This window comes from Pholcus phalangioides, unplaced genomic scaffold (genome assembly GCF_987345545.1).
Source record: "Pholcus phalangioides strain wild (caught in Gottingen) unplaced genomic scaffold, Ppha-v1.0 ptg000007l_1, whole genome shotgun sequence".
In the NCBI taxonomy this organism is placed as follows: Eukaryota; Metazoa; Arthropoda; class Arachnida; order Araneae; family Pholcidae; genus Pholcus; species Pholcus phalangioides.
In genome coordinates, this window is record NW_028301600.1 from 8,217,557 (window position 1) to 8,231,347 (window position 13,791).

At 35.2% G+C, this 13,791-nt stretch overlaps 1 protein-coding gene across 1 annotated transcript in view; it reads right to left on the reverse strand.

The window, feature by feature from the left end:
• Positions 1-5,440: 5,440 nt before the first annotated feature.
• The window catches only part of melt (ventricular zone expressed PH domain-containing protein melted), a 127,855-nt gene continuing 119,504 nt past the window's right edge, over positions 5,441-13,791 (reverse strand). Inside the window, exons 15-16 of the mRNA XM_089232622.1 lie at positions 11,806-11,904; positions 5,441-9,650 (exon numbers count right to left, since the gene is read on the reverse strand). Of these exons, the coding sequence (XP_089088748.1) occupies positions 9,435-9,650; positions 11,806-11,904 (315 nt within the window). The 3' untranslated portion in view covers positions 5,441-9,434. The remainder of the gene's footprint in view (positions 9,651-11,805; positions 11,905-13,791) is intronic.

A 13,791-nucleotide genomic window follows, 5' to 3' on the forward strand; every position in this document is an offset into this window, starting at 1 on the left:
CTTAGATGGCCAGTAGTTCGACTTTTCGGTACTATCTCTAAGCTAAGGACTTTTTTTTAGTAGTTACTTAGGACCGCTGCTAAGGACTGCCTAGCACCAGTCCTAAAGCAGCAAGAAAAGTAGTTCACGGCGGCCATCTTGGAAAAGAGGAAATTTCGTCTCTGGCCGCGAGTTCTCGCTGTGATATTTCCAGGATCCTCGATGACAGCCAGCTAATGGGGATTAATCTCATCCTCCAAATCACTACACACTTGCATTCACGTGGCGTGTGTGTTAGTAGCTGAAGGAGGAAGGCCATCCACTGACGGAAAGGTGTGGCGGACGTTGCCTGATGATCCGTCTCAGTGAACTGAAACGTGTGTGTAGAGGTTTGATCCGAGGGAAGCCACACGAGTCCGAAGAGAGTAGCTACCCCGAAGGTTCGCGGTGGAACGAAGTGAAGACCTCTGTATGGCGTTCGTCTCGGGAACGCGGTTGGCGCTGATCAACTAGAACTGGTACCTCTGTGCGAAGGTTCGTTGTTCGGCTAAGATCGTTTGTTCCTCGGAAGTAGGAACGCGTTAGGATCCTCGAAGGTAGGAGTACTGTACCCGCCGGCAGTTCGTTGGTGTGCTTCAATATTCCGTGATTTTATTTCGAGATAGAGCTGGAAATTGGGATTTTCCATCATCGCGATTGATTTTACATTGCGTCAAGATAATCGCAATCAATTTGACATTGCGTCAAGATAATCACGATCAATTTGGACATTGCTTCAAGATCAGAGTGGAATGGGGGTTTTCCACCATCCGGAGGATAATCGTTGGTGCCTGGCCAACACCAGCGTGAGAATTTCTATATATCTCTAGAGGAAACCCGCTGTTGCCTGACACCAGAACGCACACCCAGCGTGAGAACTTTTCTGGACCGATTGGACATCCGCCCGCAGTCGCCGATAGGTAGACCGATGAGACTTCGGTCCGCCGTTGCAGATATGTAGACCGACGGGACTTCAGTCTATGGTCGCAGGATGAACACCGATCGATTGGTACTAATTCTCTTTTTATCTTTTGCATTTGTTCGACTACATATCATGTTAAATTGTATCTTACGTATTTATTCGACTTAATAAGACAGCTTTTATGGTCGCATCTATTGCTGTTATATATAAGATGACTTTTATGGTCGCATCTATTGCTGGTATAAGACGGCTTTTATAGTCGCATCTATTGCTGTTATGTATAAGACGACTTTTATGGTCGCAACTGTCGCTGTAACGTATATCTTTATTTCAGATTCAATAAACATAAGACGACGCATTGTCGCATTATCGCTGTAACATATAATTCTTTATTTCAGGTTTATTTAGATTCTTCACTCAGGATTGGGCTACATCTGGGGATAAGTTGACGGTTGTGTGGTCCTCGTGTTTTTCCCCTGGCTGTCAATAGGAATTGTTAAGAAAGGAAAATAGAATTGGTGATTAGGCTGTGTTTCCCCTAATGTTTGTTAAAAAATCCTCCATCGAGGTCCAACGGAGAGGTGTAGGTGTCTGAGTGAGTAAGTATTTTGCGTAAAGCTTTGTTCGACTGAAGTTGGTTTTCTGTGGTTTCCAACTTCCATGCGTGAATGCGGGCTGATTCGTAAAGTCTCGCCACAGAGAGCACTGGTCCCCCCCCCCCCCCCCCAAATGGCTATCTTCGGACGTCGATGAAAGTCGTTTGGCGGGACTTTCGAGCTCCTCGATCGACTTTGGATGAAATTAATGGTTAGCCCCCACCAGTGACTTCCTCTCCCCCCTAGGAATTTTTAGGTTCCTTTAAAGAATAAGGAGTGTTGCTCTGTTGAATGGATGTGCCATTTTTTTTGTTAATAACTGTAAGACTCCTTCAATCTGGTATACAAGTCCTTACCTTCTACATCGAAAGTATGGAGTCAAATCACTTTAAACCCCTCCCGACTCTGATTAGATCCCGCTTGCGCCGGGCGGACTTTTAGTATAATTTCGTCTAGTTTTAATTTTGAATTGGGCTCTGACTCTAAAGAGAGCACTCGTCCCCTCTCCAAATGGCTGGCTTCGGTGATGAGAGATGAAATTTCCTCGCATCGAGAAAAGGGACTTTATCGATGTGTCTCTGCCTTAGGCCCTCCTACATGGGGAAACTAAAATCGAGCTCGAGTTGCCTCAACTGAAGAGTTGAGTTAACTTGAACGAGTCCAGTTGCCCGTTCTCCCTCATACGGCCCTACTAAAAAAATATTCAAAGCCCGGGAAACTGAGTAAAAACAGCACAGTTTATAGTTCTCCTTCCGGTGCTATCTTGTTAACCGGAATAGGAAAAATCTAAATTTCTCAAAAATAAATAACAATCGTTACAAAGAAATAAGTAAAATAGTTTCTATTATAAAAGTGAAATTGCTACAGAATTTCAGCGCACGAAGTCTACTTCAATGTGAACTTATGAAGTTTAAAACAAGGACTGAAATTTCCTAAACTTATAAATTATAAGTTTAAAAAATCCAAATGATCACATGATCACAAAAAGCCTCAAAGAAATATTCAAGAAATATTAATATTCAGCTCTCACATTTGTCATGTTGAAAGTTTTTTTTAACTCCACTGCGATTTGCAGTAGTGCTTCATTTAGAGAGAAACGATGTCACTCTCCTCTGTTCATACACAGTACGAAAGATTGAACACTAGATTGAGATGAAGACAAATCTTGGAAAGAAAATTCACATCACTCTGCAGGTAAACAAACAACCGCTCCCTCGCAGTGGGTGAGTGCTCTACCACTAACCCCTTTACCTACAGGCTTGAAATTTGGGCAATGTGTAGTTGAAATAGCAAAGATAAATCTCAAAAAGTGGTATTTTTATTAACAGCAAGAAATGAAAGGAAAAAGAAAAGAGGAACAGGTTTTCTTTTCCTTATTCATATACAGACAATGCCGCTTATTAAAATCACGTATAATTTTATCATTTTTGTATCGTTATCACTTTTGCGAAGAACAAAACAAACCAATATGGTAACATGGGAAAAATTCTTTTATAGTTATCTGGATAATGTTATCCATTTTTTTCCTCATCAAAATTTTTTTTCCGCATTCTGAAGGCTTAACCAAACTTATTTACCTGCAAGCTATTGTTAGCAGGCTACAAGACTCTGTAGGAGGCTAGAAAGAGTTCTACCCTCCCCTCCCCCATTGACAAACATTTCTGTACTTAATGTCGGATGAGATGGCATGGAGGGGGGGGGGTCCTCAATTGCTTTCAAAACATACCTCCATCCTAATATGTGTACATTCATTCGCCTTAACTAAACCCAGAAACTCTACTCCAACTCCCAATTCCACATCTCGTCTGTAATCATCACAAAATTTGTTAATTGCGACAGTACCCAATTGTCTGGGGAAAATATGTTGTAAAAATTTTGTATGTTTTTTTTTTTTTTGACAAAATAAAGTGTTCCAGACTCTGCCACAAAGCTGGGCTGGAAGAGATCTCGGCAACAGGATAAGTCCAGTGGCAAAGTTCTCGTGTTCATTCATTCATTGTACTTAATGTCGTAATCAGTCCGTTGTATTATTCCATATATGTGCGGAGCTGCTTTTGCAATGGCCTTCCTACAGTGAAAACAAACGTATGACAAAAAATAATGCCCTTTCCTTCAGTTATTCATCAGTTTCTTTCTGTTGACTAGATTAAAATTTCTTTTTGCAAGAGACTTCCTTGGATCTATGGAACGTATTGTCTATTAAAAAAACTATCGTAATTTGTGATATACATCAGACCAGTGGTTCTCAACCTTTGGAAGCTGGTGGCCCAGTTGATTTTTTTTTTTTTTTTTTTTTTTTTAATAAGTGGAAGGGCCTTTCATACACAAAACTGATAGAAAATAAATGAGGAAAAATAAAACAGGGAATCACTTGGGGCCTGGTTTGACTGATGGCAGAGCCTTATGCTCCGTGCATATTTTGCAAGTGCACCGATATTCCAAAATTTGTTTTAGTGAAGAGCCCTATTCAATTAATCATGTAGCTTCTTGGTTAACGATAAGTCGCACTATCGTATGATCTGTCATGCTTTCGGTCACAAGGCTTCACTATTAACATTATACCTTTGATTAACACACTGTACACCATACACAAACATTGTTTACTTTAATTTCCGTAAGAGGAAAATGAAAATTCCATGGTTCACAGTAGTGAGTAGGGTTACCGACTGTCTTCCTTTTTTGTGTCATTTCAAGTGTCCTACGTTTTAGAAAATTCATCCTTTTGTCCTCATTTTCTGATTTCTGGAATAATTCCTCACTCTGAAACATACACTCAGTAGTTAAAAAATTAGGAACACCCCTCACTCAAAATTTGACACGTCTATGCAACATGTGTGCTGACATAATAAACCGGATTTGATGATAAAAAGCTTTCTCCTAGTCAGAAGCACCAGTTAATGCTGCAATTTGCCTGTTCATGAGGAAAACAAGAGATTTGAGTGAATTTGAACGTGACATGATTGTGAGCGCCAGAAGGAGCGGTTCCAGTATCTCCGAAGCTGGTAACCTTCTTGGCTTTTCTCGTACAACAGTATCTTGAGTCTCCAAAGAATGACAGCTAAGTCAAAAAACTTCAATCAGAATAGTAGGCAGAAATCGCTTGTGAACGAAAGAGGTGCCAGGCAACTGACACACGTTGTGTGCAGCAACAGAAGAGCTATAATGCAATAAATTGCAGCGCAATACAACTCAGGATCATTGCAAAGCATATCCTTATGCACTGCAAGACGGATCTTAAAACAAATTGCTTTTAATAGCCAGCGACCAACAAGAGTCCTTCTGATTTTGATGCAAAACTAAAGAAAATGGCTTTTGTGGGGTAGAGAATGCCAAAATTGGACACTCGATGAATGGAAGAAGGTTATCTGGTCTGACGAGTCAAGATTCCTTCTCCATGGCATTGATAGCAGGATCCATGTGTGGCACAAGTAGCACAAACATGGATCCAGGATCCAGCATGCCACATGACAATTGTTCAAGCAGGTGGCGGCGGAATCACGATCTGAGGAGCACTTTCCTGGTATACTCTTGGTCCCTTATTTCCATTGGAAATATCTATCAATGCCAGTGCCAAACTTCCACATTGTTGACCACGTACACCCGTTTGCCATTTCGTTAGCATGGGCTAATATTTCTTCTCAAGGGTTTCTACAAATTGTAGCGTCAATGCCTAGAAGAATATCTACTGTCACCAAAGCCAGAGGTGGTCCCACATGATATCAGTGGTGAGCTGCAGGGTATTCCTAATTTTTTGGCATCTAAAATGTTGGGAATTTAGAAAGCCATAGAGCTAGTTGAAAATGAGTTCACTGTTCTTGATGGGGGAGAAAAAGGGTTAGTGAAGGAAAAAATCCTTTTAGCAATACATAAAATTTATTTTAAAAAGAATGTGAGAACACATAAATGAAATAATATATGTAAAACAAGATTTTTCATTTTGAAAAAAAAAACTACCACAGGCAACATTGAATGGGAAAAGTATTTTACCATGTTGAAAAACATTTTTGGCCATGAATATATTATGTTTTTGTTATCTGTTTAAACATTAATATAATCCTACCATAAACATGAAATTATAAAACTACAGGAATTATCTTTTAGCATGTTGAATAAGATTTTTTTTGTTCATGAAAATGCGCTGAAGTCCAAAAATAGACAAATGTACTGTACAAAGATAAATTTTAATTTTTATACATTTGTTTTAAAAAGAGTATAAAAGAATAAATAACCACTAATCACAATACAATAATAGAAGTTTAACAACACATCTATTTTAAAAATGATATCACAGACAACCATTTTACGATATTATTATAAACTTTTGAACATAAAAAAGTAAAAGTTAATCAGAAAAGTGTTATAATCTATAGGTTTGTACAATACATCAACTGAAATTGATGTTTTTTAAAAAGTGGTCATATAATGAGTACTTCAAATTGCAGATCAACATACAAAAGTAAAGTAAACAGATTACAGTTGAAATTCTTCCTCAAAAAAAAAAAATAAAATAAAAATAAATAAAATAAGTATAATAGAAAAAAATTATTAAAATCAGAGTTCATGTGCACTATAATTTCAAATAAAAATATTTCAGATTTTTCAAGGAAAAATGAAATAAAGAATTGTCATAGCAATTTTGTTTTAAGTTTAATCACATTAAGATGAGTTGGTTATACAGTAAATTAAATTCAAAATTGTATCCACTGGAAAAGCATTGCATATAGTGCAGTACAATTTTAAACTTAATCTGTTGTACATCATTAATTTGAAAAATACAACTTGCAGTGAAGTGACTAATATGATAATACACATTTTGTTTTCATTGAAAAAAGAAAAAAAAATGTAGACACTTTGACATACTAGAAGAGGAAGCTATGATTTTCTTCAGATAGGTAAACTTGCAGTATTGACCAAAGAAAAACATAATTCATTTCTTCAAGTCACTTGAATGTGAGAAATGTACTCACAATGCTTTACACTCCATTGTGGCAACAAATCAAAACATGCACCATAAATCTACTAGCACTCCCACATGCGTTACATGCATTATTTTGATCCGGATCAGAATTCAGACCAGCTGAAATCTAGACAACCCGATTCTCTGAATAGTTCACTATAAACTGCTTGCCGAAAGTTAAGCACAAGATGTAATTTCACTAACAAGGTTAAGGTACTAATGAATTTCATTGGTTGAGACGTGAATGAAAAAGTAATGGCAGTATATCCAAATGATGTATCTGATCCTAATTGATTATGTAAAAATTATGCAAATAAAAGATAAAACCAGAATTGTAATTGATTGTTATAAAAATGAGAATACACATAAAAAATTGCTTCAAGAGGTATATAATGCAGAAATTTCAAATGTTAAAATTCAAGCTCTATTGTATAAAAATAAAGTTTACTGTATAAAAATAAAACAAAATAACATAGAAAAATTGAAAACAAATGATTTCATCATGACTCTTACTTTAAGAACATAACTTTTTGAAAATTTTCACTGTAGAAAATGTAATGGAGTTGCTAGTTAATCCTATAAAAAGACGTTAAGAAGGTTAGTATCTTTACTACTGGATAGTGTTGATAAAAATATTTAAATATTACCGATGAAAAACTAAGAACAAATAACTTTCATCAAATACTAATACACACACACATATATATATATATATACAGTGTATATCATAAAAACTTGATAACCTATCTATATTTATAATTCAGTCAACAGATAATATAAATAGCTATTTAAAAATTAAAAAACATTATGCTTAAACAGTTGATAATACTTTGTTGCACACATAAAAAATCAATGTCTTTTAAATATTAATTCTCTAAGATTTAACCATGTTTGCTAAAATACAAAATATATACACAGCTGAACCTCCTTAAAATGAAATAGTTAATAAGAATATTTGCTTAATGCAAAATGACCATTTTTCATATCAAGTCACTGTTTTATTAGTTAATACAAAATTTCGTTAGTACCAAGGATTTCTGTGTTTCTTTTTACATTTGAACAATATTTGCCTATATCATGTGTTTTTCTGAACAGAATATTCCTAATTCGTAAGGGACATTTTCTGACTCAAAATCTTTCACATCATAAATGACTGATACTGAGACTCTCAAAAAAAAGGGTCAACTAACCCTTTCAGTAATATGCATAAAAAATCTTCCAAGACTCCATTAGAGATGAACAAAAACCCCCCCATTGAAGGAGAGTTAAATATAGTTTAAAGTTAAAAATAAACAGAAAAAATACAAATTTTGCACTCAATACATATAGAAAATTGAATTCCCAAATTTTCAACCTCTATCTAGTTCAAAGAAATTAAAGCAATACATAATATAAGCAATAAAAAGTTGTATATACAAAAGTCTAACAAAAACATGTAATATTGTTTTAGTAGCTACTTTGAAAGCCTCATGAGTTTCAGTATTGTTTAGTTTCAAGTATATGAAGATAAAAGTTTGCACTGAAAAAAAAATCTGAACCATAATTTTAAAATGTTGCAGAATTTATTATTTGAAAAACTTGCCCAAAATAATTAAAGATATAAGCATTATAGCACATAAAAGAACACCGATATTAAATTTTTGGCCTCTGTAAAGGTAAGCTCATTTCAAATCTACCTCTGGGAACGCATACAAAAACTAGTATCAGACTTTCTGTTTGTGATTTACCTAACTCAAAACCACAGTTGGAAAATTGAAGTCCTTTTTATGCTATATTATTCTTTAAAGCAGTTTCCATCACACAAGTTGTTGCTGTGTCCTAATGTATATATAGTTTTATATTTTTGACTTAGTATTATGCTCCTTTGACATTTTCTTACTCTTTCACCATGTTCAGTCAAACTTGGTGAACCTTTAAATGTATAGCTTTACACATGTGTGAAGCTAATTTTTTCTGATATTATACATATAAAATTTTCCTACCATGAAGGTTTTTTTGTTAAATTGATAGCAAAATACTCTGCATAATGCTTTTGTATAGTATATATGTTTTTAAATTTACAAATATTATTTAATGTTCCCCTTCAAGGAAAAAATAATAATCAGCTCAACACACATTCGCTTAGAAATTTAAGGAAACTGCAAAAAAAAATCTGAATTATATAAAAATTTGAATTAACCAAGTTCCGCAGTATTTACAATGTTACTAATTTTTGATGAATTTCTTCATTGGGAGAGAAAGTATTTCATTGAAGTAATAAATAGGAATTGAAACATTCAAGGGGTTAAGAGTCCAGAAAAAAAATTACGGTAAATTTTTCTGTACTATTGTTTTTTTTGTCATATGCAAAAGAATAGATTAAAAAAACAATATAGATGTATACCTTAATATAAAGTACACTAATTTTTAAGAAGTTGAAATATGAAATAAACAGAAAACTGAAAATCATATTCACAGACTCTTAAAAAGAACATCTAAAAAAATATCAGCAGGCTCTCAAAACAAGAAATGGAAGGGGGGGGGGGGAAAGAGTACATATACACGCAAGAAAAAAACATTATATATATATATATAGTACATTTGTACTATATATATATAGTACATTTGTACATTAGTCATATATAAATATATAACAACATAAATATGTTCTGACATCTAATTTTATGTTACAAAAATCAATAACGTTAACTATACAGCATACAGTATCATCATATATGTTACACAAATGAGGAGCAAAAGTAATTTAAAGAAAATGACTAGCGTAAACCTTGAAATAAGGTGGAATTAATTTGAAACGGCAACAGAACTATATTAAGCTCATTGTAGTGACAGCAACATAACATGGAATCAATAAATAACAAAAATACTTCCAAGTGGTAATGACTTCAGAACAGTTTTTTTAAAACAAAAAATCATTTCTGAAAGCTACTGCTTTCCTATGTCAATGCACTATATCCTTTGAATGAGAGTGTGCCATTGCAATAGACAAGCACTGAACCCACTGTTCTGTATTTTTGCTGTCTTTTGCTTTCAAGACAAAAGTTTTTTCATTGGTGAATATCTCAAAAGCTTTGGGTATGTTTCGCCCTCGGCTACTGATTGCTCGAACACTTCTGATTTGGCTAACATCAATTGGCTGAACTTCCTTTTCATCATGCTAGAACAATATTTAAGCAAGAATTATAATTATGATAAAATCATGTTCATGCATGTATGGGTTAATGTAAATATGCAGCAACTACAATAAACAAAATTGAGAAATAAAAAGCTCAGTAGTTGTTTTTTACATGTGTTTCTTCCCCCCTCCCCCTGAACCTTTAAAAAACATAACAAGAACATTTATCTGTTTACTTTTCATGAGAGTAACAAAAATATAATTTTTTCTCTCCATCACCATCATAAAGAACATGCCATACCAAAGTTATTAGGTCTCTAAAAGATCTGTAGCTCTCTTTCTCAGTGAGTAACCTATCATATGAATACATGTAGATGTTCTCAGAATGATACTCAGGCTTCTAAAAGTACTATGCAAAATACTTAAATTTCAAAGGCCAATGTTTTAATAATTCTGGAAAAACCAGATTTCACAACATTATCTATCCTTTTTAGAGATTTGTTTACATTTGGACTGCCCATTGCTAGTATGACCATTTTTGATAAATGAAGCCCTTCATTTCCAGTTTAATGGAAATGAATTATCTTAAATACAAAGTAAGTTTTCAAACACTCAAATGAACCAAAAGAAAAATTTAGTAATAGCCCAATAAAAAAACCTATAGAATATCGGCTTCGGCAGAATAATTAAATTTAATCCATTATATTTGTATTTTGAGCTGATACATATAAATAATTCCCTCTTCATTTATGAAAAACTGTGATTTTAATTAACAAGATTTAGTAAAAAAAGTAGAAGTAGGACATTTTACCAAAAAGTAGGAGCCTTAGATTTACTACACAGATGATATGAATTTTTTTGAAGCCTGAAATGTCCAGTTTTTTTCAAGTGAATTTTTTTTTCAAATAAATTTTTTTTGTAAGGTTCAAAACAAAATTAAAAAGTAGCAGCATATTGCAATGCTTAAAAAATTTTATTCAAGTGAAGGATTTTGAATGAATTTTTGAAATCAAAAATGCAATAGCAAGACATTTCTTTACACATACACAATTGTTATGACTATCTTATTAAATGCAAAGATAGGGAGTTAATTTCAAAATAGCCTAAATTTAAATACAATATTCAGAAATCATGATCAGAAAAATATTAAAATGAGCCTTAATTATCATACATAATATTATAAGATAATTTGAAACACAGCAAATCCACGGAAACTATCAATCTATATATGATAAAAGCAATTTGTAGAGACAAATTTACTGTTGATGAAACAGGACATTTCTGAACAAAACACTTCTATTGAAATAAAAATATAGCATTATATTTTAACTTCAGTGAATAAATAATTATGACATTTGCAAAATTTCAAGAAAAATGACTATACCTTCCCTCAGCCCAGTATTTATCTTCATTAAAGTAACACTTGGTTGAACAGAATATAAGGCCTATTATTGGCTGCAATAACTAGAAAGGGTGTTACGAGAGTGACCAGTTTAGAAGAATTTTAAGAGAGTAAATATCTCTATCACCTTCTTTGATCACCAAAATGTATACTATAAAAATAATTGTAATTGCAGTAGGATGACTAAAAAAAAATTAAGACTAAATAAAATTATTTTTTACCACAAGATAGATCAAAAAAAGATTGCTTTTCTTCTCTGACAGACAACTTTAATTAAACTTGCCTTTGTTTTTTCAGCACAGTTTTACAACCCTTCATTTTTTAATAGTAGTTTTAAAAATTATTCATCAATAAGTATCAACTGAGTATATCAAAGCTAACCATTTATGTTAACCAAATTACTGTTTCACCAAACACCAACTCGGGCCATATCGCTATATTGCAATTTACTGCCATTCATGAGATGTTAAAGAAAGAAATTCTGTAGTACCAAAAATATTTTAAAAGTTAAGGACAAGGTTAGGAACACAGATTTAAAAAAAATGATTATACTTCGAAAAAGTTTACATTTTGCATTTTAATTTGTGAATCATGTTCAAGTCATAGGTATAACTTAATAGTGAATTTCATCATTAATAAAAATTGTAGTCTCTATACAACTATTTTTCTCTCTTTCCTTACTTCAGCAAAAACTGTTTAAGTAGAAAACATTAAAATATCTAACAATTCATATTTTATTCTTTGAAAATAGATAAATCAACCTCAAAAGATGAACTATGCAATATAAAAACTCACAATTCCTCTGTATGAAAGGTGACCAGCAGACAAAGTGAAATAACGAGTACGCCACCGACGGAACAGCTTCCATTTTCCCTTCTTCTCCTTTAGTTGTCCCTAAGGAAAAAAAGGTCACAAGTATATAAAACTGCATTATGTGACAGTTTTTATAAAACTTACGTGCATATCAATAAATACATATTTTCTTCATCTTGTAACTACGTGCACACCAAAATAGGCATATTAACATTATACAGTGCATGCCACTTAACGAGATCACACTCAGACTCGAGGTTTCTGAAAACAATAACGATCGATAACTACACTGCTGGCCACCCAAATTGCAACACCAAGAAAGACAAGAGATATCGCAACAATATTTATTTTGTAGATAGCATGTTGACCAAGCATCAAATGATTAAATTTATAGACTTCTGTGAAGTGTGGTTCCTGCCAAAATCAGTAGCCAGAGTAGCCGCCATTGTTGGAGATCACCGCTGCCACACGCCTCGGCATTGATTCAAAGAGACTTTGGATGTGTTCTTGGGGTACAGCAGACCAAGCAGCTTCCACGCGTTGCCAAAGTTGATCTGGTGTGGCAGCTGGGGATGTAATCTGGGTCAATCGTTGAGCAACCATGGACCACATGTTTTCTATCGGCGAAAGATCCGGAGAGCGAGCTGGCCAGGGAAGCAATTCAATCTGGCGATTGACGAAGAACCTTTGGACAATGCGTGCCACGTGTGGTCGCGCATTATCCTGTTGAAATATGGCTGTGGGCAAGCCCTGAAGGTAAGGAAGGACAACTGGCTCCAACACCTCGGAGATGTAGCGCTGGCTTTTTAAAGTACCGGCAATGCGTACTAGAGGAGTGCGAGAGTGATATCCAATACCGCCCCATACCATAATACCCGGTGCAGGACCAGTGTGGCGGTGCATAACGCAGCTGTTCAGCATCCTCTCTCCACGGTGTCTCCAGACTCGAATCCGACCATCGTGGTGTTGCAGACAGAAGCGTGACTCGTCAGTAAAGACAATTTCATTCCATTGTGCCGTCCACATCCTTCTTTCATCGCACCATTGGCGGCGGAGACGTCTGTGGTTCTGCGTCAAGGGTAGACGAAGCAATGGACGTCTTGCGGACAGACCACTCTGCTGTAAACGGCGTCGAATGGTACGCGCAGACACTGGATGATGCGGTACAGACTGAATGTGCTGTGCTATGGTTCGTGATGTGGCTGAGCGATCCGTCACTGCCATACGCACAATACGCCTGTCATCACGTGAAGTGGTGCACTGAGGTGGATGCGATCGAACACGTCGGTCCGTCGTACCCTCCAGCATCCAACGATCACATATCCGCATTACAGTTGTTTGGTTTCGTCCAACACGACTACCGATTTCCCTGAAAGATAATCCACAATCTCGGTAGGCCACTATCCTTCCTCTGTCGAACTCGGATACTGGATCAAAAGATGATCGCTGTTTTCTACGAGGCATAATTGATCGTTTTTTTGAAAAAACCACAAGAAAAACACAATTGCCGTACTTCAAATCGTCGAAATCTCCAAGCCTTAAATAGCGCTTTGAAGTGGCGCCACAGGCGCGCGTGATGTGCGTCTGCGCTGAAATTCTAATCATTTGCATATCTCACCTCCGCTAATGCATGTTGTAAATTTCATATTATTTGCATGCTTCCTTCAGGGTGTTGCATTTACGATGGCCAGCAGTGTATATACAGTATAACCCCCTTTAATGGCCACCTCCGAACAACAGCCACATTTTGTTGAAACCGAACGCGTCCTGTAGACTTAACATTACAATTAAGCCCCCCGTGGAAGTAGTCCTTGGTCTAGTTATTTTATATTTTCAATTTATTTGTTTTACCTCCGGAGATCGACCTATCGGATTGTGTGTTGCAGATTTCCGCCAATCGACCATCATGTTTACATTTCATGTTGTTGCCAGATTTCATGTTTTAGTTGTGCAATATTTAATTCTGTA